The sequence below is a fragment of the Falco biarmicus genome, chromosome 1 (genome assembly GCF_023638135.1).
Source record: "Falco biarmicus isolate bFalBia1 chromosome 1, bFalBia1.pri, whole genome shotgun sequence".
Taxonomy (NCBI): domain Eukaryota; kingdom Metazoa; phylum Chordata; class Aves; order Falconiformes; family Falconidae; genus Falco; species Falco biarmicus.
Genome location: NC_079288.1, coordinates 27,249,178 through 27,272,292, shown reverse-complemented (window position 1 = coordinate 27,272,292; position 23,115 = coordinate 27,249,178). Strand labels below are relative to the sequence as shown.

General features: G+C 54.7%; 3 protein-coding genes across 8 annotated transcripts in view; 2 read left to right on the top strand and 1 right to left on the bottom strand.

The window, feature by feature from the left end:
• The window catches only part of POLE (DNA polymerase epsilon, catalytic subunit), a 29,451-nt gene extending 28,862 nt beyond the window's left edge, over nucleotides 1-589 (top strand). For both annotated transcript variants that reach the window (XM_056334805.1, XM_056334815.1), the window contains one exon: nucleotides 226-589. In XM_056334805.1, coding sequence (XP_056190780.1) covers nucleotides 226-336 — 111 coding nt within the window. In that variant the 3' untranslated portion in view covers nucleotides 337-589. The remainder of the gene's footprint in view (nucleotides 1-225) is intronic.
• Nucleotides 590-3,062: 2,473 nt separating this feature from the next.
• Nucleotides 3,063-7,253, top strand: LOC130143891 (apelin receptor A-like). Its single transcript, XM_056326845.1, has one exon. It carries the CDS (start codon nucleotides 6,178-6,180, stop codon nucleotides 7,213-7,215), a length of 1,038 nt encoding a protein of 345 aa, XP_056182820.1. The 5' UTR covers nucleotides 3,063-6,177; the 3' UTR covers nucleotides 7,216-7,253.
• Nucleotides 7,254-15,198: 7,945 nt separating this feature from the next.
• MORC2 (MORC family CW-type zinc finger 2) overlaps nucleotides 15,199-23,115 on the bottom strand; it is a 49,055-nt gene continuing 41,138 nt past the window's right edge. For 4 of the 5 annotated variants that reach the window (XM_056326983.1, XM_056326962.1, XM_056326972.1 and 1 more), the window contains 10 exons: nucleotides 21,932-22,064; nucleotides 21,505-21,579; nucleotides 21,003-21,395; nucleotides 20,473-20,616; nucleotides 20,325-20,379; nucleotides 19,400-19,541; nucleotides 18,868-19,059; nucleotides 18,679-18,772; nucleotides 17,266-17,454; nucleotides 15,199-16,147 (listed from right to left, as the gene is read on the bottom strand). In XM_056326983.1, coding sequence (XP_056182958.1) covers nucleotides 16,079-16,147; nucleotides 17,266-17,454; nucleotides 18,679-18,772; nucleotides 18,868-19,059; nucleotides 19,400-19,541; nucleotides 20,325-20,379; nucleotides 20,473-20,616; nucleotides 21,003-21,395; nucleotides 21,505-21,579; nucleotides 21,932-22,064 — 1,486 coding nt within the window. In that variant the 3' untranslated portion in view covers nucleotides 15,199-16,078. Of the gene's footprint in view, nucleotides 16,148-17,265; nucleotides 17,455-18,678; nucleotides 18,773-18,867; nucleotides 19,060-19,399; nucleotides 19,542-20,324; nucleotides 20,380-20,472; nucleotides 20,617-21,002; nucleotides 21,396-21,504; nucleotides 21,580-21,931; nucleotides 22,065-23,115 lie in introns of those variants that run through there. The other variant, XM_056327000.1, reaches the window with a different exon arrangement.

Below are 23,115 nucleotides of genomic sequence, written 5' to 3'. Positions count from 1 at the left end.
TGCCTGCACCCTCTTGCCTGGCCCAGCCCCATGCCAGCAGCTCTTAGGGAGACAGCAAGGAGTCCCGCAGTGCCCCGTTTCTCCTCTGCCTCTTTTCTAACTGCTTATCCCCTGGGACCTGCTGTGCTGCCCTCTGCCCTACCAGCCCTGCCTGGCCCATCCCCCTGGAGCCCCTTGCTGCCCAGGAGTGCTAGGAAGCCTCCCTCTCTGCTCCTTTCTCCCCAGACTTTCATGGACCACGTCAACGTCTTCCAGAACATTGCCCGGCACTACAACATGGCCTACCTGCTGGAAACCATCGAGTGGCTACTGTGCAACAATGCCCAGCTCCAGTGAGGTGGTGGGCTGCTCTTCCTGCCTGCACCGTGCATCTCGCTGTGGGAGAACAGTCATGGACCACTTGGCCATGAGCCAGACCTCCAAGAAGCTGCACACCCCTCCTGCGGTGAGGGAGGGAAGGCAAGAGCTGTGCCAGGGACTGCTGTGGGGGTCTGGGGGCAGGAGGGGCTGGAACTGTGCTCCACAGGTCTGTGCTGGCCCCCAGGTGTGGTTTTAATGTTGTACTTCTATAAATAAATGGATTGTAGAAGGCAGGTGTGGTTTCTGGGGGGGTGGGAAGCAGGGTCTGTGGCCCCGTCTGGCAGGGAGCAGGGGGGGGGCAGGGGGCAGGGCCACGTGGGTGGTGGGCGAGCTGAGCCCAGAGCTCTTGCCCTGCAGTGAGACCTGGGCTGCTGTGGAGCAGTGGGAGGGGAGCGGGTCACAGCAGAAGCAGGGAGCTCCTGGCTGCTGCGGGGCAGGGAGCAGGTGGGACTTGCCCTGTGGGAACCCACGGAGGAACTGGCAGGGTCCGAGGGGCAGAAGCAGCTGACCAGGTCCGTGAGCAGGCCCCAGCTAGAGCAGGCATAGCAGGCGTGCCCAGGGTGCCCCAGGACTGGGTGCCCCGGGACTGGGTGCAGGGCACGAGCGCTCTCCCTGAGAGCTGTTCCTCCTGCTGCTGTCGACCCTCCATGCTGGATGCTGGCACAGCCATGGCAGACCCTGCTGCTCCCTGGAGGAAAGGGCTGGGTGCTGGCCAGGCTGGGCGGTCAGAGATGCTCCCCTCCCACCCTGCAGCCCTTCTGGAGACCCTGGGTACGGTGGGGGCAGGGCTCTGGCAGTGCAGCAGGCCCTGGGCTGCCTGCTGGGAAGTGGGGACCCAGAGAAGAACTGGGCTCTGGCAACAGGCTCCTGTCCCATCCCTGCCCACAGGGACGTCCTGGGCAACCCAGGCTGCTGGCAGGGCAGGGGCAGCCAGACCCCTGTGGAAGGGCCAGGGGGTGCAGGCCCAGGCGCCTGGAGATGCTCTCAGCTGCCATCAGGACAAACCAAGACACACACAGCAGCTCTGGCAGAGGAGCCCAGTGCGGTACTCGTACTGCGTGCACAGCCGGGCGGCAAGGGGCAGCTCCTGCCTGATGCAGCATCATGCCCACAGCTTTCCCAGGCAGGCCAGGTTCTGCACAGGGCAGAGGACCCCCAGGTGACCTAATGCACAGATGTCCTTGAGGTTCCCCCGCCAGCCTGGCGCAGGGAAGAGAGGCGGAGGGATGGAGGGCACAGCTGGTCTCCTGGTCCTGCAACTGCAGGGAACTGCTGGCCAGAAGCAGCCGTGAGGAGCCCTGGCAAGAAGCTGTGCTCAGTGCTGCAGAGGAAGGTGAACGCCCTGCGTGGACCTGTGCCCATCTGCCTGGGGGGAACACTCCTTCCAGCCCCCAGAATGGGCGATCCACTGTTCCCTGAGCATGTAAGAAGACTTGGGGCCTGGCCCCCCTAGGGCTGCCATAGCTCCAGGGGACACCAGCGCTGCCCAACCACCTCCCTCCCTCCCTCCCCTGGAGGCACCTCAGAGGCTCCCCAGCATGGACATCTGAAACAGTTTTCTCCTTCTAGTAGGTTTCTCTCATCCCAAGTAGCCACTAAGATCTCCTCCAGCTGCCTCAGTTGTTGGGGGCTCTTTTGGAGGAAACTGCCTCCTCAGGGATCCACCTGAGACTGTTCCCAGGCACATCCCAGTCTTTTGACATCTTACAGGGACCTGAGATGCCGAGTAGCAGCCCCAGACTCTTCCAGGGATGCTACCTGAGAAGCTTTTCCTCTTTTGGAGGAAGTTGCCACTGCAATTTCCCCATGTGACAGCGATTTTAAGACCACCACTGCACATGGGCCCTTCCTTAACAATTTCTGTTGTAACCTGAAAAGAACCAAATATGAACCACCACCTACTGAATCACAGGATGGTTTGTGTTGGAGAGGATCTTTAAAGATCACCTTGTCCAACCTCTTCTGCTGCAGGCAGGGACACCACCCACCCCCACCCCCCACCCCCCCGGCCCCCAGCCCAGGCTGCTCCCAGCCCCGTCCAGCCAGGGATGGGGCACCCGCAGCTGCCCTGAGCAGCCTGTCCCAGCGCCTTGCTGCCCTCACAGGGAAGAATTTTTTTCCTAATTTCTTATCTAAATCTCCCCTCTTTCAGTTCGAAGTCTTTCCCCCTTGTCCTATCCCTACGTTTCCTTGCAAAATGTCTCTCCAGCTTTCTTGTAAGCCCCCGTCAGGCACTGGCAGGCTGCTCTAAGGTCTCCCCGCAGCCTTCTCTTCCCCAGGCTGAACCGCCCCAGCTCTCAGCCTGTCCCCACAGAAGGGGGGCTCCAGCCCCCTGATGTGTGTCCCACCTCTGGACTCACTCCTGCCCTTCTGATGTTGGGGACCCCAGAGCTGGGCGCAGCGCTGCAGGTGGGGTCTCACGAGAGAGAGCAGAGGGGCAGCATCCCCTCCCTCGCCCTGCTGGCCACGCTGCTGGGGATGCAGCCCAGGACACGGGTGGTTTTCTGGGCTGCCAGCAAACCCTGCCGGGTCATGTCTGGCTTTTCATCCACCAGTACCCCCAAGTCCTTCTCAGCAGGGCTGCTCTCGAGTCCCTTCATCCCCCAGCCTGTATTGATACTGGTGAGTGCCCTGGCCCAGCTGTCCAGGTTGTAGTGTCGCCCATAACTAAGAAAAGATTAGTGACAAGTAGCTGAGAAAATATTAGCCACATACTCGTATTGAAACACCATCAGTGTGAACAGCCTGAACGCTGCAGCAGGGACTGCTGGCAGTATAAAATTTCCCTGCCTGGTTCTTGACCCCTCTGGAGAGGCTATGGCCCTGGAAAGCACACAAGCAGGATGCCAAGAGGAATCTTCCACCTCCACAGCATAGGCATGGGGAGATTTGCTGTGATCTCCATTCAGCTCATTATTCTGAGTCTGAAAGAGTAAATTGTTGCAGTTTCTCTTCTTGTAAAACCTGGCAGTAGACATCCAAAGCTTCTTCCATCACCATCTGAACTAGCAAGATTAGACCCCCCCAGAAGTCCTTGGCTATTCTGGGGTGCCATCACAGAGGGGTGGCATTGGTGTGAGGAAGGGCACCACCAGCCCATGGTCCAGGTTAGGGGACAAGCTGATTTCTTCTGTTAGACTAATTTGGAGTCTCTTCCTTGCAGCTTAAGAATTTGCACTGAAACCCACCGAACTGCCACCAAGTGCAGCAACCCTGCTGAGGAGGCACCAGCTGGGTGCTCACCTAAGGGAAGGCTGCAAGGGTGCTCTGGCTGGTGGAGCCCACCAGGGCCAGCAGCACAGCCCAAATCCTCCCCAGAAGCCTCATAGCCTCCGTCCTGCTGGGATGCACACAGCCGTGGCATGGGCAGCTCCATGGCATGGCTCTGGTTCCCCTCAAGTGCAATTTTAGGCTTCCCAAAAGGACGGCACGTGGCCACAGGAGCAAGCAGGTGGTGTCACGCACCCACTGCATGGGTCACCCAGCAGAGATGGTGGCTCTCAGGAATCCTCCATCATTCTTCAAGCAGGAAAAAGCCACCCACAGTCAAGGCAGCGCTTTCAGTTCAGCCACAGCCAGTGCAAAGGGACACAGGGGGCCCAGACAAGAGATGAGGCAGCTTGTCGGGGCCTCCCTTGCCTCCAGGCAAGACAAGCCCCCCTGCCCAAGCCTGGCTCTATGGGGTGTCTCAAGCTCCATCTGGGGACCACACCTGCACCTGGCTGGTGTCAAAGACAGTGGGTAGGGCCTGGAAACAACACAACCCTGTCCTGGGTGGTTGGGCTGGGGCAGTGTGAAACGCTTCACCTCCTCAGAGCATCACCTCCCCTGCACCTGTCACAGCTCCAGGTGGTGATCAGAGCTATCTCCATCTTCTCCGGTCCACCTCATCAGCCCACGGCCACAAAGACTTGAGGAGCCCTCCTGTGTGCATGTGCAGTACAGCCCCAGGATGTCCTCAGAGGCACCAACATGTCCTCACTGCCACCAGTGCCCCAGCACAGACACCACTGCCCACTCACAAGCTGCAGCAGGCGTGGGGCACCCTTCCTGCTCACCCTGCAGCCCCCTGAGACCCCAAGCTTCATGCAGCATGGCAGCTGAGGCTGAGGAAAGGCTATCCAGCATTAGGCACACGATACAGAAGATGAGGAAGACTGAGAAATGTCCCTGCTGCCCAGGGAGGTCCTCTTGTCTAGCTCCCAGGTACTTACTGACCATGGTCCAGGGTTCAGTTTGCCCACTTTCCACTGTGGGACAGGAACCACGCCCCTCCCAGTGAAGGAAAAACCTCTGCTGGGAGCAAGCAGCTCACCACAGCCCAGCACTCCCTCCCTGCTCCTGGTAATGCTGCAGCTGGCCACCCGCCACCTCGGGACCGATACAGGGAAAGTGTCTTCTGCAAGGCTCTCCTCAAACAAGGATGTTTTTACGGTGTGTCTGAGGAGGACAAGAAAGAAAAGAAAATTTATCTGAAATACAGAGACCAGGATCTGTAGGAAAACAGCCCACTGGAGAGACCTCACAGGTGCCGTTGGCTCTGGGTCTCCTGACAATCCTGTCTGTTCCTCACCCTCAGTGTGGCTGGGGAAGGGGAGAATAAGGATGCTTAGTGGTGCAGTCTCTCCAGGAATGTGTAAACACTTGACAAGGGGCCCTGCTGCCACCAGCTGCTGCAAACCAGGGTGCTGCCCAGAATGTGCAGCTAACCCAGCTGCAGTTTCAAAATGAAGTCCGCGCTCTCAACTGCAGCATCAGCCTCTCCTTCCCCCTTGTCTGAACCGAGCGATGCTAAGAGCCCCCGCCCCTCCTCCAGTGCATACTCACTCTCCCCCTATGCTTGGCATACAGAGATTGCTTTGCAGGCAGTGGCCACCTTCTCCCCATCACCAGCTCCAGTGGGAACAAGGACCTGACAGCTCTTACAACACACCGGCTGGGATGAACAAACTCGCTTCTGCCTTTGAGAAAACACACTAAAAGTGCAGGTCTCTGCAGAAAGCAGTGGGAAGGACACCCCACCCACCACCTCTCCTCCATTCCTCTGCACTCGAACCAGGAGGCAGGAGCAGGTCTGGTGCTGGAGGGAGCAGCTGGAAGGAGGCATGAGGTGCTAGTGGGGAGGTGGAGGGTGGCGCTTCACGAGGCCAGGATGCCCCGGGGCTTGCTTCACCTCCTTCCACCAGACCTCCACATCCCACTCGGCCAAGGCTACGCACCAGCACGGCAACACCAAGGAGCACCTAGTTCTACAACGCAGCGCTGACGCGCCCGGAGCTGGGAAGCCCACAGGCTCCCCACGCCGAGTGCTGCTGCTCTGCTTCCCTGCCGTGCTCACCGGGAGGGTTTTGCACCCGTTGCTTGCTGCATCCTCGACGGCTCGTCCTGCGCGATGCCGGCGCTCGGCTCCGACCTTCAGCCCCGGCACCGTGCCGGGCATCCGCTCGCCTTCAAAGGCTGCGGGGATGCGCATTTCGGGTGCGCTGGCACCGCAACCCCTCAGGGGCACCGCAACCCCTCAGGGGCACCGCAGGTGGCATCGTGGTTTATACCAAAATCCTCCCGCGCCCGCCTGCCGTCGCCCCCCGCCCATGGCGCTCGCTGCCCCGCGGGCCGCGCCCTGCTCCCGGCGCGGATACCGGGGGCGGGCGGGGCGGGGGGCTGCTGGGCAGCTCCCAACGAGGGGGTCGGGGTCGGGGTCGGGGCGGGGGAGATGGTGCGCCGGGGCGGAGCGACGGTCCCCGGGCTGTCCCGCGGCGGAGGCGGGGCCGCCGGCCGCTTATAGCGGTGCGGCGGGGCTGGGGGCCGCCGGCCGCGATGGAGTACGCGGAGGCGGAGGAGTACTACTACGGGGAGGAGGTGGCGGGCAACGCGACGGGGGAGGCGTGCGAGTGGCAGGCGGACTGGGAGGCGTCCTTCTCGCTGCTGCCTCTGCTGTACCTGCTGGTTTTCGCCCTGGGGCTGTCGGGCAACGGGCTGGTGCTGCTGACGGTGTGGCGCGGCCCGCGGGCGCGGCGCCGCTCCGCCGACGCCTACATCGGCAACTTGGCGCTGGCCGACCTGGCCTTCGTGGCCACGCTGCCGCTGTGGGCCGCCTACACGGCGCTGCGCTTCCACTGGCCCTTCGGCGCAGCGCTCTGCAAGCTCAGCAGTTTCCTGGTGCTGCTCAGCATGTTCGCCTCCGCCTTCTGCCTGGGCGGCCTCAGCGCCGAGCGCTGCCGCGCCGCCGCCCCGCCGCCCCGCGCCGCCCCCCGCCGCCGCCCCGCCGGGCTGGGCCCGCTGGCCGCGCTCTGGGCGGCGGCGGCGGCGGCGGCGCTGCCGGCGCTGCTGCTGCGGGAGGCGCGGCGCGGCCCGCGCAACCGGACGCTGTGCGAGCTGGCGGCGGGCGGCGCGGGGCGGGCGGCGGCGCTGAGCTTGGGCGCCACGGCGGTGGGCTTCGCCGCGCCGCTGCTGCTGATGGCCGTCTGCTACTGCTGCGTGGGCGCCGCCGTCCGCCGCCACCTCCGCCCGCGCCGGCGGCTGCTGCGGCTGATGGCGGCGCTGGTGGCCGTATTCGCCGGCTGCTGGCTGCCCTTCCACCTGCTCAAGAGCCTCTTCGCGCTGGCGGCAGCCGGGCTGCTGGAGCTGCCCTGCGCGCTGCTGGGGCTCATCGCCCGCCTGCACCCCTACGCCACCTGCCTGGCCTACCTCAACAGCTGCCTCAACCCGCTGCTCTACGCCTTCCTCGACGGGCGGTTCCGCGCCCGCTGCCGCCTACTGCTGGGGCAGCGCCGCCCGGCCGCCGCCGCCGCCTCCTCGACGCCCAGCGGCCCCACGCAGCGCTCGGAGCTGCCCCCGGCCGGCACCAAGCTGTAGCGCCCGCGGCCACAATAAACGCCCTTTCCGCCGCCGGAGCCCGCTGCCTCCTTCCTCCGGCTGCGCTCGGCGCGGCGGCCCCCGCCCGGGCTGGGAGGGCAGGCGGAATCCGGAGGGGGGGGGGGCGGGACCCGCGGCTCCGGTCACCTGCGGGCGCCCCGGCCCCCGCCACAGCGCCAGGGACGGCTCTGGGCCTCCCGCCGGGGCCGCCGCTCTTGCCAGGCCGGGGGCAGCCCCTGTGCCCACCCCGCCCGGGGACGTGCCTCCCTCCCCCCCCCCCCGCGGCGGGCCGGGGGGCGCTGGCTCAGCCGCCATCACCACCCAGCCAAGCCACGGCTCCGTCGGGGTCGGCCAGGCAGCGTCCTGTGCCCTGTGTGCCCTCGGGGCCCGGCCAGCCCGTGTAAGCCGTGCCTGGGGGCTGCTTGCAGCCAGCAGCGCCCAGGGGGCTGCCAAGAGCTGGGAGGGTGCGGGCGTGCTGCCGTCCCCCCCGGACAGGGCTGTCCCAGCGGGGCCCTGCAGACCACTGGACCCTGTGCTCCAGCAGCTGGGTGGGTTTTCCTTGAGCTCAGGCGAGCCAGCCTTTCTCCAGGCACCATCTGGCACTTGAAGTGTCCTCCAGGCAAACCCTTCCCATGTCCAAGGGGTGACACCTGGGCCCCTGGGTGTCTGCCTGCTGAACTGGTGCCAGGCGGGCAGCACCAGGGCTTTGGAGCGTTGCATTGAGTAGAAGAGCTGCCGATCCCACGCTGCTCAGGGTGAGCCTGCCCTGATGCGGGCTGTGGTGGTCTCTCATTTCTGGAACTCCATGGATGCATTGCCCCTTTCCAGCTGGCAACAGGCAGCCCTTCTGTGGAGCCTAATGGCCACCTCCGAGGGCTGAGCCCCTCAGAGGGTGCGGGCTCTTGATGGTACCGCTGTGGGTGCTGGGACAGGACCAGCCAAACCTTGTGGTGAGGACGCTGCCTCACCAGCGAAGCTGCACTAGAGAAAGCTGGGTCTGAGCTGAGCAGACACCCCGCATGGCAGCACTGCATGTGGGGGACAATGTGCTTTCTTCCTCCCCTGCCCCTGCAAATCCTGGCTGAAGTTTTTGCTGCCTTGTCTCAGTACCCAGATGTACTTCTGCGGGTACAGTCTTCCAAGCCCAGACCAAAGTGGGTCACAGCTGTGCAGAGTGACAAGGTGTTCACCTTGAAGCCGTGTACACAGCGGCACAGAGGAGTGTCAGGCAGCACAGACGTAGGTGGGACGTCCTCAGCCCCACTGGTCTGGACAGGACATCAGGGCAGTGTAATACGGGCTGTAAGCACTGTACCTCCCAGGTACCCTGTAGCATTCCCTCCCTGCTGCTGCTCTCCTGGGGCGCTGCTATCCCTCCATCCCCATGCCAGCCCAGGGCACCAGCACCAAACCGGGACAGGCTCATGGTCCACAGCCTCCAACTGCTTCTCCTTCCCCTTCAGCTCAGCTGGGCAGCTCTACCTAACCAACAGCAAGGTAAAAAACCCTCAGATGCTATCTGTCCTTCCTTCTGCCCAAGCCTTGCTTCCATAAGGCTGCAGACTTTTCTTTCCTTGTGAAATGCTTGAACCAGAACGCTTGGGACATCTGCCAGGGCAGCTGCAGACATGGCTCCAGACCACATGAGGGGAACATGAATACAGGTAAGGAGAGCCCTTGAGGAAACGCTGAGGGTGCAGGGGGGATCCCAGGAGGGGCAGCCACTCACCACAGCCCCCTTCCTCTGCAAAAGCACAGCAGAGAGGAGATGGTGACAATGGGGCTGGCAGGTGGGAACCATCCCATTGCAGGCACTGCTTCCCCTGGAAGGAAGGCCAGGAAGGGGGAAAGTTCACAGCCCACCTGCCCTTCAGGTGGCCCCACATGCTTGAATTCACACCAGTAACCCGCTCTGTCCCCAGACGCTCTCTGGAAGCCCCACGGTCTGCGTCCTACAACAGTGCAAGATATGCCTGCTGTCCTTGGCCCCAAGGCACCTGCTCCACACCAGCCCTGTGGGCTGCCAGGCCTCCTCCTGCACTCCAGGGACAGAGAGGGCTCTGCAGTCAGCCTTGCCACCCTTTGGGGCTTCCCCTGGGGAAAGGTCAGAGTGACGCTCAGGGCTGGAGCCCATGCAGAGGCAACTGGGACCAGTCCCACTGTGCTCCCACAGCTATCACAGCCCCTGTCCTAGGTGAAGCCGTGTCAGACCCATCTGTCCTCCAGGCTGGTGGCCACACAAACCCTGAGTGTTGGCTGGTCAGGCGCAGGGTAAACATGGGGATGGGCTGGGGCCACGCAAGGCGTAATCACACCAGCCAGGGCACCTGCCTTCCCTGCTCTGGCATGCAAGCCCCTGTCCAGAGAAGGAGCAGAGACCACTCTGCATGCTTCCAGGGTTTCTGCTCCGTGTGTCCACTGCTGTGTACTAGCAAGATGCATCCATGCTCCTGCTGCCCGTGAGTGCTGCATCCAGCTTCAAAACCAGCTCTCAAAGCTCAGGCTGTCTGGGCAGTGGTTGGTTTGGACCTACAGCATGCTGCAGGATGGGTTTGGGGGCAACTGAGCAGTGGTGGGGCTGGTCCTGCCCATGCCACGGGGCAGAGCAGCTCTCCTCTCCAGCTACCACTTTGCCTGAAGGCAGACAAGCAGCTCTGGGGAGGAGAGGGCTGCTAGGAGCAGACAGTGATGAGCCCATGGACCCACCTAAGCCAAAGGACAGCAAGGCAAGAGCAGGATCTGGGAGGAGCAGTTGGGCGCTCGGCCCAAGGCACCCCATGAGCCCCAGGGTGGCTGCAAATGTAGGAGCAGGGCTTCCTCCCCAGCACTGCTTCCTACGTTGAATGCTCAGTCACATCCTCTCCATCTCACTGCAGCTGCCTCCTGACACACCCCCCAGAGAGACATGCCTGTGCCATGGCACTCCAGGAGGGAGCTGGGCTGACAGTGGGGGTAAGGGGGATGTGAGAATCCTTCTGTAGTCATGCTCAGGTGCTGCAGGGTGGAAGAGGTTTTAAAAAAAAGCCAACAACCCAGCCTGCTCCAGCCATCCCCTGGATGGGTACATGGGATGGTGGCTTGTGCCAGGCAGGCCAGAGGCAAGAGAGGGGAAACAAAGGCATGTGGAAGTGTCAGCAGCCCAGGGCCAGCACCTGCACCTTAGCACCCACTGTGCTGCGCCATGGGTGAAGCAGCACCAGCATCACTGCTCCGCCCCGGCAGCTACTCCTTCCCAGGCTGGAGCGGCTGTGCAGAGGATGCCCAGCTGCCTGCAGGGCCCAGGACAAGGAGCTGCTGGCGGCTCCCAGTGCTCAGACAAGGGCCCCACTGTGTGCTTAGCCGCGGGCAGCCCTGGGCACTGCCACACCTTGTCCCAGGGCTGGCTGTGGTGCTGAGTGCCTGCCTTCACTCCTCTGGGGAGATGCCAGCTGACCCTTTCAGGGTGAGGGAAGCCGCTTCCAGGCAGCTGCAGCAGGAGTTGGCGGCTGGCAGGAAAAGGAAGACTTTGTCCCCTTGTCTCCCAAAGAAATGTGACAGAGCCAACAAAGGCAGGGTGGGGGTGCCCTGGCAGGGGACGGGGATGCCTGTCCCCCTGGGGGATGTTTCCCTGGAGACAGGGCAGCACCAGGGGCTGATGCCTCCACACGTGTCCTGTGTTCCCAGGCGCTGGTGGCTCCTGCACAAAGAAGCACTTGATGAGCTGGTGGCAGTGCCCTCGCTCAAGGGGTCCTGCCATGCAGCCCACGCCTGGCAGCTGAGCTGGCAGCTTCACCTCAGCCTGGCTGACTGTGGCCCAAAGGAGGCAGAAGGGGAATGGCCCTGGTGCCAGGGCCATGCTGGGCAAGGAGGGCATGAGGCCACCAGATCTGCAGCACCACAGCTGCCCATGCCTGCCTTGGCAAGCAAAACGAAAGCCACTTACTCCGAGAACACCCAGGGATGCAGGAGCCAGCGTGGTGGCACTGGTCCTTAGCCTGGCTTCTCAGCAGCTGTTTTGCAGAGGCCAGCCAGACCAGAGCACACCTCACCGTCAGCACACGCAGCATCAGCTCACTCAGGCACCCAGCCCCAGGCACGGCAGCCCTGCACACGGCCTTGCAGCACCATCACTGCTTGCTGCAGGCAGACACAGCTTCTCAGAAAGGAGAGACAGGGAAGACAAGGGCTGTGGGCTCGGTGCACCATGCAAACACCCTGGACTGGTATCCAGCCTCCCTTCCAGGCTGAGCCGAGGCTACTGAGGTTTCTTCTTCCAGTCCCAGCTGCCCGTGTCACTGGGAGTCAGGCTTCTCCTTCCCAAAGAGCATGATGGGCTCTGCAGCACCACGCTCCTGCTGTACTTGTCTAACTCAGCATGTCCTGCCCTGCTCAGATGCTTTGCTCACTGTGCTGAAGTAACAGCAGCCTTAGAAGGCCTTAATATCCCCAACCCCTTCCTCCTTCTGGAGCAGCCAGTGGTAGCACCCCGCAGAGAGGAGCTCCCAGCAGGATGAGGGGACAGTGTATTTATGATTTGTTCTGCTCAACAGGCTGCAGCCCAGGGAGAAGAGGGAGCATTTGGGGGCTAGAGTGGCCCAAAGCACCTGGTTTCTGCATGCAGTGAAACCGCATGGCAGGGACCCCTGGACATGCAGCCTGGGCTCACAGAGGTCCCCAGGAACCTGGTCTCTTATGCCACTAATGTGGCAGGTGCCCAGAGTCCTCCAGGCCTCCCAAGGCATGATGAAGATCTTTCTTGGAGCCTTCCCTCCAGTGCAAGTCTAAGAGGAGGGTCTCCTCTGCAGCTGCTGTGCAGCTGCAGCTTTGCTGATGAGAAAGGGTATAATAGCAAGATCATTCAAGAGCTGCCTGTCTGGTCTCACCCCACAGAGCAGGCACTCGTCAAGTTAGGCCATGTGTGACCAGGACTGGTGAGGCCATGAACAAATTCAGATGCTGCTAAGAGGGATTTCAAGATACCTGGTGCTCTTCTGAGTATATCAAGATACTGTGGGGCCTGGAGACCAGCAAGACCTTCTTGGCAGAGAAGTCTGCTGTGCCTTTCAGGTAAGGCAGTGGCAGGAGACTGGCCGTGCCCCACTGCATCAGAAAGAATAGCCCTGTAGGGTAGCTGAAAGCAAGTGGCACCCCAAAGCCCAGCTGATCCTTGCTACAGGCTGCAGGAACAACTTGCAAAAAACCAGGAAATATTGACCCTGTTGCTATAAAATCAAACCCTGGATCTGATGCTGGTGATGTGGAGTTTCGAGCCTCCGTTTAAGGAACAGCAGCAATACACAACCCCTCAAAAATGTGCAAGCAGGACTGTGTCCCTTGTACTGGGAGAGGGACCAATTGCCACGAGCTCAGGTGTTCCTGTTCCACTCTGCAAGAGAAACTGGGCAAATCCGTACATGGCGGAGGATCACCAACAGAGAACCCTGGTTCCAGGTTAAGGCTGGCACTTCAGCGAGGGAAGCAGGAAAGGACAATCATGGTCCTGCTGACAGAAGCCCCAAAAGGCCATGTGCTACAGCAAGGAAGAAGCTGAGGCAGTCAGCCTGGAACAATAATCATCACAAGACCTGAAAGTTCATGCTCAAAAAGTTATTTTTCCCCTCATTATTGTGATGGGTTGACCTCGGCTGGACACCAGGTGCCCACCAAGCTGCTCTGTTACTGCCCTGCTCAGCAGAATGGGGACAAGGTAGGGAATAAGATGAAAAGAAACTCACGGGTCATGATAAAGGCAGTTTAATGAAGCAATAGCCAAAGTTGCATGCGTAGAAGTGAAGATAAACAAAAGATGTTATTCTTTACCTCCCATCAGCAGGTGATGTCCAGCCACTTCCTGGCAAGCAGAGATCAGTGCACATAGCTGTTGCTCCGGAAGACAAATGTAAATAACAAATGCCCCCCTTCCTCCTCCTTTCTCTTAGCTTTTATATCTGAGCAGACATCATATGGTATGGAATACGCCTTTGGTCACTTTGGTCCAGCTGTCCTGGCTTTGTTCCCTCCCAAGATCTTGCCCACTCCCAACCTGCTGGTGAATGTGGGGGGGAGGTTGGAGGGACAGCGCTGACGCTGTGCCAGCCCTGCTCAGCAGCCAAAGCAGCGGCGTGTTATCACCACCCTTCTAGCTGCCAACACAAGCACAGCGCTATGAGGGTGCTGTGGGGCTCAGCCAGACCCAATACAATTATTAAATACATAAATTAACAACCTTACCAAATAGAAATATGTATGCTACAAAGTATCTAGGTGACAGCTGTGGAAGGAGTTTCCAAAATGGATGACTGTAATGACAGGCATAAAGGATTGACTTAAGGTGGTCTTACAGAGGGGATGCTGTACAAACTGCAACTCATGTACTTCTTAGTATTGCTAGTGTAAGAAACAGCTGGAAGCGTAGAGGAAGGCTGAGGAAACTGAGCACAGACACGGTATCAACAGGCTTAACTGTAGCATAAAGGTCTAACTGCCAAGGCTGTAGCAGGCGAGAGACCTTCAATAGGCAATTGTAACGGCCTCCAAGGCTGCAACAGGGACATCCTTGTTAGATGCAAGGGACAAACACACTCACTGGAGAGGTGTGTGATGCAGGAAAGTGGTGCAACCCTCCCCCTTGAAGACTTTAAGACCTCAAGTGGAAAAGGTCCTGAACAACAAGATATAGCTTTTGAGTGCACCTTGCTTGCAGCAGGCTATTTAAATAACCTCCAGAGCTCATTTCGTTCCCATGGTTTTTCTGGACTACCAGAAAGGTTTTGAGAATTAAAAACTTGGTTTATTGGCACTTAGAAGTTCTTGGTTTGCTTTTCCAAGAAAAATGGAAGTTTAGAGAGGACACATCAATTTTACTGATGAAAGTAATGCAGGGAAGAAATGTAACTCAAAAAAAAATTTGGTACAAGATCAAAAAAATGAAATGCCATTAAAAAAAAAACAAACCAAAACCCCCAAAACCTGGAAATGAGAAGTTTCCAGAGAATAGAGAAACACTGAGTAACACCTTCCTAACAGGAGAGCAGTAGGGGATCAAACTATGTGCGGAAGCCCAGGAAACATGTAAGAGCTATTTATCCCACATTGGTATACTCCGGGTGTTACAAATGAAAGCTTGCAAGCAGCACCATCTCTGAACTGTATTTTAATGAAATCTGGTTCTTCAGAATTTCTGCCGGCCAGCTGGAAAGGAAAAAGATTTATTCATCTTAATATAAAATTCAGCTTCTACAGAAGGATAATTTTCATCTGAAGCACCATGTGCCATCACAATTAACAAAACCTCCACTAGGTGTAAGGAAATTGAGAAGACTGGCAGAGCTTGCTTCTGCATTGAAGGGATGCTGCCACTCCCTTACCTACATTTATACCAGGATGTCCAGGCCCAGATTCTGAACAAATGCAGTCAGTTTCACTGTGTGCTGCTAAAGGAGCTGGAATTCAGGTAATAAGCAAAAGTCTTCCCTCTCTTCTGCAGTGCTTGGGAGGACTTGGGAGTTCTCGGGAGTTCTCCAGGACTACAAACCATTACTGCTTAAGATTTTCTGTGCAACAGATATTTAGTTTGGATTTTTTTTCCCCCCACAAACATCTATTACACATTCCGCTGTCAAAAGAACCCCAATGATCTATTTCATTTGATGTTCCTGAAGTTGGGCACCTCTCAGTCACACTGCATTTCTTCAAACCACCAGGCTGTAGGGGACTTCGGCTTTCTGAGCACCAAGTTCATGGGACATCTTGCCCTAGTAGACTGGAGAAGCTGGCTAGCCAGCGAACTCAAACCGAGTCACCTTGGCCAAAAGCAGTCTGCTAGGAGCTGTAGTGCAGTCTCCAGCTGGGAGGATGAGGGAAAGGCATTGTCCCTGCTGCTGACCCAGGGCCAGATGTGACTCAGCAATGCAGGGCTCCAAAAGCTCCAAATTCCAGCACTCTTAATAATAAACTACCTGGATGGAAGAGCAAGTTGATCAAAGCAACACAAACCTGAGAGAGTGACAACAGAATAGAGGGTCACTTTATTTTCATCTGGTTGAGGAGTTTTTCTGCTGTTGTAATTATGTCTCAAAGAAATAGCAGCAAAAGTGTGGAATAGGGTGACTGCTAACAAAGAATCTGAACTCCAGCTTTCCACCCCTGATGATCACAATCCACTGCAAGCAGCCTAGGAGGCCATCATCTTCTAAAAGTATCCTCAGCCTCTGACTGCTAGCATGGTGACAATTCCACCTGCTTACAGAGACCTCGTATTCAGGAACCTCACGGCACTGGCAAGTGCCAATCCCCTACCCTCAACCCCCTCAGAACCACCGAGATTTCATTCTCTCTCACACTCACGCAGGGACTGTGTTTTGATCTCCTCTGTGTAGCTCAAACTCCTGACTTGGTTTTCTCTAGCCCAAGTTCAGTATCTTTGAACTCCAAGTACTGATCACCTCTTCCATAAGTCAAGGCTTATTTTTAAGTTGCTGCTAGGTTCTTAACTAAGACAACCTGCTAGGCAGGATGCTCTGGTCTTCCAGGTTTTGCACATGAATACACCCCAGATGCAAAGAGGGTACTCACACTTTTACCTCACTAAAAACCCACAGCAACCCTCTCATCATATCAGGCACAGTTCCTATTTCTTTTAAAAATAAATATTTATAAACAAAAGGAAGATATTCAGATAACTACAACGTTAAACGTTTTCTTGCCAACAGCACAAATGTCTTTTTCATGTGAAGTCACAAGAACAAGTTGAACACCAACACAAGTAACTGTCTAAAAGCTCTCTCTGCTCATCAGCTGCCATAGTCCTCCACTGCAGGAAACCACATCTCCCATCGCAGCAAACAGCTCCTCTGTACTTCTCTAGGACTTGTACTGGGGCTGCTCAATCTCCTTTCGTGATCAAGTCCTCGATATATGCATCCAGTTCATCATCTGTGTTAATATCAATGTCCTAAAACCAAAGGCACAAGAAATACCAGTGAAAAGTGAATCCTGAAGAGCAGTGCAAGGACAGACAAGACAGAGCGGCACAGTATCCTCTACAGCAGGGGTCCTCAAACTTTTTAAACAGGGGGCCGGCGTGCAGATGAAGTGGCAGGAGGTCATCTGTGGCTGCTTGGTTTCCCCCCCCAACCCCCGGCTGTGGGGGGGGCGGGGCGCGGGGGGGTTCTGTAAATACTGGGCGGCGGGACTGAGGACCCTGGGGGGCTGTATCCAGCCCGCGGGCCACAGTTTGAGGACCCCTGCTCTACAACATCTGTCTTGGTCAGCCTTTACTACACTCTGCAGGTGCTGGCATCTGCTCTGAAAGCATCACCAGCTTTCCTTGTCAGAGTCTGACAGAAAACACCTGGAAGCCAGTCGGCATCTGATGCTCAAACAATGCACTCAACACATTTACTGGGCTGATCTGGGTCAAGTCAGTTGGGATTTTTTTTAGCTTTAACACACATTTTCCTAACAGGGAGCAACTACTTCCATCTGCTTTCACTAGCTTCCCTATTTGGTGCTCTTAATTTTATTGAAAGTAGTTTCGCATTTAAAGTTGATTTATTTAAAAAGCTTTTATTTAAATATATATTTGCTATTTAGATTTAATATTTAATAGTATAATTAACAGATCTTACCATACAATTTTTTGTATTTTTATTTGTTTAATGGATGGGGTTCAGAATCTAACACCACCTCTGTGCCTAAGAATGGGGCAGAAACCCCCTGCAGAACACTACCTACACCCAGGGAAATTCTCCCGCAGTCCCTATGTTTCATAGCAGAAAGCAGAAAACAAATAGAAGCTGTGTTCTATTTACATGCCATGAAAAATCCATCTGCAAAAAATTAACACTCATCAGGAACCCAAGACCTGGATTCTAAAAGGTGGGTAGTGTCAGCACTGCACGCTCAGCTGCTTCTGAAATTCTAAGCCAAGCTGCACCCAACTGAGGAAGAACTGAAGCCCAGTTAAATGCTGGACTAAAACATCTCAAGTGCCTGGAGGGGCCTGGCTCTGGGGAAGGTTGCTACTAGTGATTTTGCACCGTTGTGGTTTCGCACCCCTTCCTCACCCACCTCCTGCACTTTCTGCAGAAGGGCCACGATGTTGGTCCTCAGCTTCTGCAGTTTCTCCTCTGTTTCCTTCAGCTTTCTCTCCAAGTTGTGGAGGTTTTCTTCACAGGCTTTGGCCCGGGCGTCAGCGCGTGTCTGATATGAATTGCACAGGTTCTGCAGACCTATCTCATACTGTTTGAAATATTCTTTCTGTAGAAGACAAAACATAACAGATGACATGTTAAGAAAAAGCACTGAGCATCAAGAAAATGCCAACAGTCGCAGTCAGCAGTTGCAGCTTGTAGAAAAGCCCAGCTACTGGCACCCTGTGACCAACCACCACCAGCCTAACATCGTGCCCCTGCACGCCCTGCCAGAGTAGTTAACCATGCTCACATTTGCATTTCTGATTTGCCTACTGCAGGCAGCACAAAAATCACAATGGTTTTTACATACCTCAAAGACCAGAACTGCAACAAAAGCTGCCTGAATGCAGATTAAGGATGCAGCATGTTTTAAAAAGCCTAAAACCACAGTTATGCTGTCAGAAAGATCTGACAGCCTCTGTACACAGTGAGTTTCCTCAGTATAGACCACCCAGACAACACAGTTTATTACTGCAAGGCAGGAACATCTACCCTTGCAGAAAACTCCAGACAAGATCTGCGCGTCCTGTGGAAGCAGCAGAGGACCGGTAACGCAAGAAGACGTCTGAATTAACAAAGAGGAAGAGACAGGAGAGACTGCCAATAAACAGATGGTGAGTAAGGGAGCTGGGCACTTTGTAGACTACCAAGTAAGGCTTACACTGCTCACCTACAGATGCCTCCTGAAAAGGCCTCCTTTTGTCATATGTCAGAGAAGACAGAAGTCAGAGAAGCCAGTACAATTTCTCCATGTTTCAGCCTGCACTGGACCTTCCAACACCAGCATGCAGATACGGGTGTAGGCTCAGCCCCAATTGTTCCTTGCTCAAATAAACAAAGGCCACCCCAAAAGCCTTAAGATGTAAAGCTGAGTCACAGGTGATCAGCCTGCTCACCTGCAGAAGTGTGAGGGGAGTTGGATTCCTTGTTCTCCCCCATTTTTAAGTTAGATTTATAAGGCTGAGGGCAAAACGAACAGGTATGCCTACATCCTATTTCTACAAACCTCTAACCTGGCCTCTCTTTTTTAAAAGCTTAACAGCAATGGACAAGTCAACAGCCTTCCCACACAGCTGTATGGTAATTACAAAAATCCTCAGCAACAACTGCCAGAACACCTAAGACATGTTTCAGAGGCTCTCATTTTTTTTCTCAGCTACATTAGTCTGTTAAGGATCCAAATAACCTTTTGAGAGTGTGATCTTGCACCAACAGGATGCACACTTGCTGTAGGAATGGAATGTGTGTGTGGAAAAACCCCAAACTTTTCTAGAAACACTGAACTCACCAAGGGAAATGCCAGCAACCCTTCTGAGCTCATGGAACTCAGCTCCTTCTTGGAGATAGGAAAGTTCGGAGGTAGGAAGTACCGCAAAAAATTTCTATGCAGGAAAGAAAAACACAAAGCCAGAATTGGGAGTTTAAAAGACTAAAGCCATCAGACTGCAGCAGCTCACAAGACCTGCAGTGAACCCACCGAAGGATGTGGACTAATAAGTCTACTGTTTCTTGGCTGCTGCTGGGACCAGTGGTGTCTGGCTCAATTCTGACACAGTCTGAGGTAGAAGGTTCAGCCACAACAACCTGCTCTTCCTGCTGTGTATCTGGAGCCTGGTACTCAGGAGAGGGAGGCTTCATCAATCTCACATCCTCACTGCCCTTCTTTACCCTGGAAAAAAAGTATTACGGGAAAGTCAGATATCTTTTTCTATACTGGCCATACCTGAAACACTGTTAACAGCTTCATCAGAACCTATATCCAGGTGTCAGTCTGAGACCTCTAGATTACACAACAGCTACCTCCATAGAAACATCACATCAAAGTAATGGGCAGACTGTAGGGAGCCTGTCATGCTCATTCCTTAAGAAGCAGCTGGACAGTCGTGAGCGCACACACGCTTCCTGACATGACAGCAACATACTTGTTTTCAGCATCTATGGAAGTAAAATGGGGTATTCCTCCTAAAAGCAAAACAAGTCTCCAAAAAGCAGCAGCTAGAGATAGTTACCAGCGATCCCTTGGTGTGGTGTCTGTAGGAACATAATCAAACTTCACCTTCCACCGTACTGCATGCTTGCCCATTTCCACAGCTGTGACACGGCCTGTGAACCACTCCTTGTTCACACGTACTTCCACATGCATCCCTTTATCTGCAAGGAGGGTGACAGTAAAGATGTTTGCAAACATTCATATGCCAGAGAGCATGTTCTGCATGAGCTGTAGAGAAGACAGCCACCCTCAGCAGGGAGCAAACCTAAACCTGTGACAATTCCTTCAAATGGTACGTAAACCGTAAAACCACTGTACACAGTTCAAGTCCTCCTTAGAAACATTAAGATGCAAGGAAATTATACAGCGTTTTCAGACAGAACTGTACTCTGGGCTGTTTCACACGGGCTTTCCAGGCTTGTGTGGCCACTAGGACAATTTGCCATGTGTTCCTAGTGGGTCACGTTCCAGACAGCTCCTTGGGAACAAGCTCAAGAAATGCCCTGCTCTGGCAGAAGGTGCAATACCACACTGGCTATCATCTTTCCTGGGGGCCCCTCAGCTCCTCTTCTCTCACAGCAACGCGGCAGGTCTAGATACAGTCCTCAGCATTTCCCAGCTAACGTAACTCCACGATCCATTCAGTTTAGGAAAAGTGAGAATGACATCAGTCTACACCACACAGCCAAGCATCACCCATTAACGTCATGCAGCCCTCAGATTACAGATCTTCCCACACCACAACTGCCTCTTGCCTAATCAAGGTGTTCCTGGCCAAAATGTTTCATGCAAGTTAGTCATCTCGTAGTTTGTGACCCAAATTTACACATTCTTATTTTAAAAAGCTCATTAATGAAATCACACATTTAACCAGTGAGTCTAGTTCTGCAAAAGTCCTTTTCCACTGTTAGATACCGGAGGCAGTTCATGGGTTCATTTCTCACCTTTCTGAGCTTTCTTCAGTTCTGCCAGCTCTTCTTCCCCAGCACTGTCTGTAAGCTGTGAGCAGGGAGAGATCAGATTAGCTGCCTCCCACCAAGATTATAAACACTTGACAAATACTTTCTGCTGGGGAAACCAGTGCACTCTCACCTCTACCACCACCTCACTGGAATCCTTCTTTTCTTCTTTCACTCCCACAAACTTGCCCCGTTTTGTTTTCTCCTTCTTGTGCTCCCCCTCCTCCTCAGACCCATCCTCTGCGGTGTTCAAGGTCCTCTTCCGAGTGGAAGACGCCTGCAGGAAGCAAACAAGCTCTAGCTGTAATTCCAGCATGCTACCAACAAAAACTTTTTCAACCAAGTTAAAAAAAAAATCAGCACTCAGTATTTCATTTGATAATTAATTAGCTTTTCCAGAAAGTTTTAGCAGGCATTACGTGATCATGCAAACGCTCACCCTGCCACTCCACATTATTTTTTTTCTGGGGAAACAGTCTGGTCTAACAGGAAAGAGATGAAACAAGTCTTCAGGAAGGATGCAGAATGGCTCCCTAACCCAAGAGTAAAGTAAAAGTTTTGTCCTGTGCAGGGACTACAGTGCAAATCCCATGCAACAGAGCAAGACAGGCTATGCAGAAAAGAAGGTAAGGAGCTGACAGTTTTCATCCCATAGAATCTCACCTGTGGGCATTTGACAGTGGCAGATTTCTTTAGTGCAGGCACCTTAGCAGCTTTTGGACTGGGTGCCTCATGTGAGCTTTTGGGGTTCTGCAGGACAGCACAGGGTGGCTTCATTGTTGTACCTGGTTTGGCAACAGTTTTTAAAGTGCTGTTAGACTTTCCAGCTGCCACAGTCTGCTGCTGTGTCTTGGAAGTGCTTGCCTCCTCCTTGGAGAGCATGCTTGCCAGTTTGGGAGTGCTGATATTCGGCCAGGCTGAAGAGCTCCTTTTCAGCTGACTGATGGACTTAGGAAGAGGTGTAGGTGATGGTGGTGGTCTGCTTGGAGCGTTCTTGATTACATCAGGTAAAGGAGGAGATCGTGGGCGCTGAGGTCGGGTTTGCGACTGGGTGTCCTGAAATAAATGAGGGTACAGAGAAAGGACAGAAGAGTCAGGCACTGTTTTTCAGAGCAGTTAAGGACAGCACAGAAGAGTATAAAGCCTACAGCCATATCCCATTTACCTCCCCTGCAGGCCGTGTGGTCACTTCCAGAGGCAGTTTCTTTAAGTCAGCTTGAGACCGAATTGGAGTGGTTTTCTATTACAAAAAAAAAAAAAAAAAATCAGAAAGGCCACCTCTAAAAAGCTGTCAGGGCCTGCCTGAACCCAGCCCAGCAAACAGTTTTCCAGTTTAAAATCAAGAATTATAAGGCATGCTCTGTGTCCTTCAAGAGGCATCCCTTCAGAAGAACACAGCAGTTGCTCCCATTTTCTTAGCAGAAAATCAAATGCAAGCTGAGATGCTTGTTTTCTGTCATTAAAACAACCCCTACCCCATACGAAGGAGCACAGGTGGCATTAGAGGCTGAGACAGATGTGACTTGGCATCAACCATTGCACTAGGAGGTCCCTCAAACCTGCTGTGCTTAGCTTGAGACCTCTAGATTCACCTGCAGAGCTTCCAGCTTTTCCTGCTGCTGGCGGATTTTCTCTGTTAGTTGTTTCTGCTTTTCCTCCTGTGATTTCAAGTCTTTCTTCAGAGTTCCCAATGGTACCTTCTGCTTCTGCTCTGCAGCTTCACACCTAGCATGAAGGGAATGCACGACAACCTCAGCAATGACAGCAAACTTGCACTGTCTCACACACACAGCACTATCCCCATATCCCATCCCAAATGCAGCAGTAAAACCGCTGGGAAATTAATTAATGTGTTGCTCCCTCAAGTGTGCAAAATGTCATTCTTGGGCTCAATGCAACTCAGAGGTGTTGCTGCAGTTTGCGTGTCTAATGGGTTGGAGCAATAGTAGCAATGAAGACAATTGCAAAGACCCCACTGAACATACATTGCTACCAGCCTGCACTTATGACTGTTCTTCAATCGTTGTCTATCTATGCTACCTACATTAAAATTAACACGCAGAAATTAAAGCTACAATCAAATTTCTAGCGACAGTGCAGAAAAAACATAAAGGAACTTAATTTCATCAAATCACTGGTTGAGATTGGAGGGGCCTCTGGACGTCATCTGGTTCAACTCTCTGCTCAAGCAGGGTGACTTGGAACTGGTTGCCCAGCCTCCCTGGGCAACCTGTGAGAGTGCTTGGTAACCCTCACTCACACGGAAAAAGTTTCCTGATGTTCCAGAGGAACCTCCTGCATTCTGGTTTGCGCCCACGGTCTCCAGTCCTGCCGCTGGGCACCACTGAGAAGAGCCAGGCTCTGTCCTCTTTGCAGTGTGCCTCCAGGTGTTTATATATATATTGAGATCCCCTTCAGCCTTCTCTGCTCCAGGCTGAACAGCACATCCTGGTGCCTGGCATTGTTCCTCATCAGGGGCAGCGCTTTACAGTTCTCCTTGTTGAACCTCATGAAACTCCTGTTGGCCCATTTCTCCAGCCCATCCCGGTCCCCCTGGATGGATGCATGAAACTCTGGCACTATCAGCCACTCCTCCCAATTTGGTATCACATACACATTTGCTGAGGGTGCACTCTGAAATTTATATATTTCACAAATGCTCACCAACATGTCAGCTCCAAATACATATGTCATCACTACTTTCTCACAGACCGTGAGCACAGCTTAAAGGGACAAAATTACTGCCTATCCCTCCAATTATTCTCAAAGAACAGAT

What these genes read in the sequence shown, in the direction of transcription:
- LOC130143891 (XM_056326845.1), top strand. Translation starts at nt 6,178, where the DNA reads ATGGAGTACGCGGAGGCGGAGGAGTACTACTACGGGGAGGAGGTGGCG.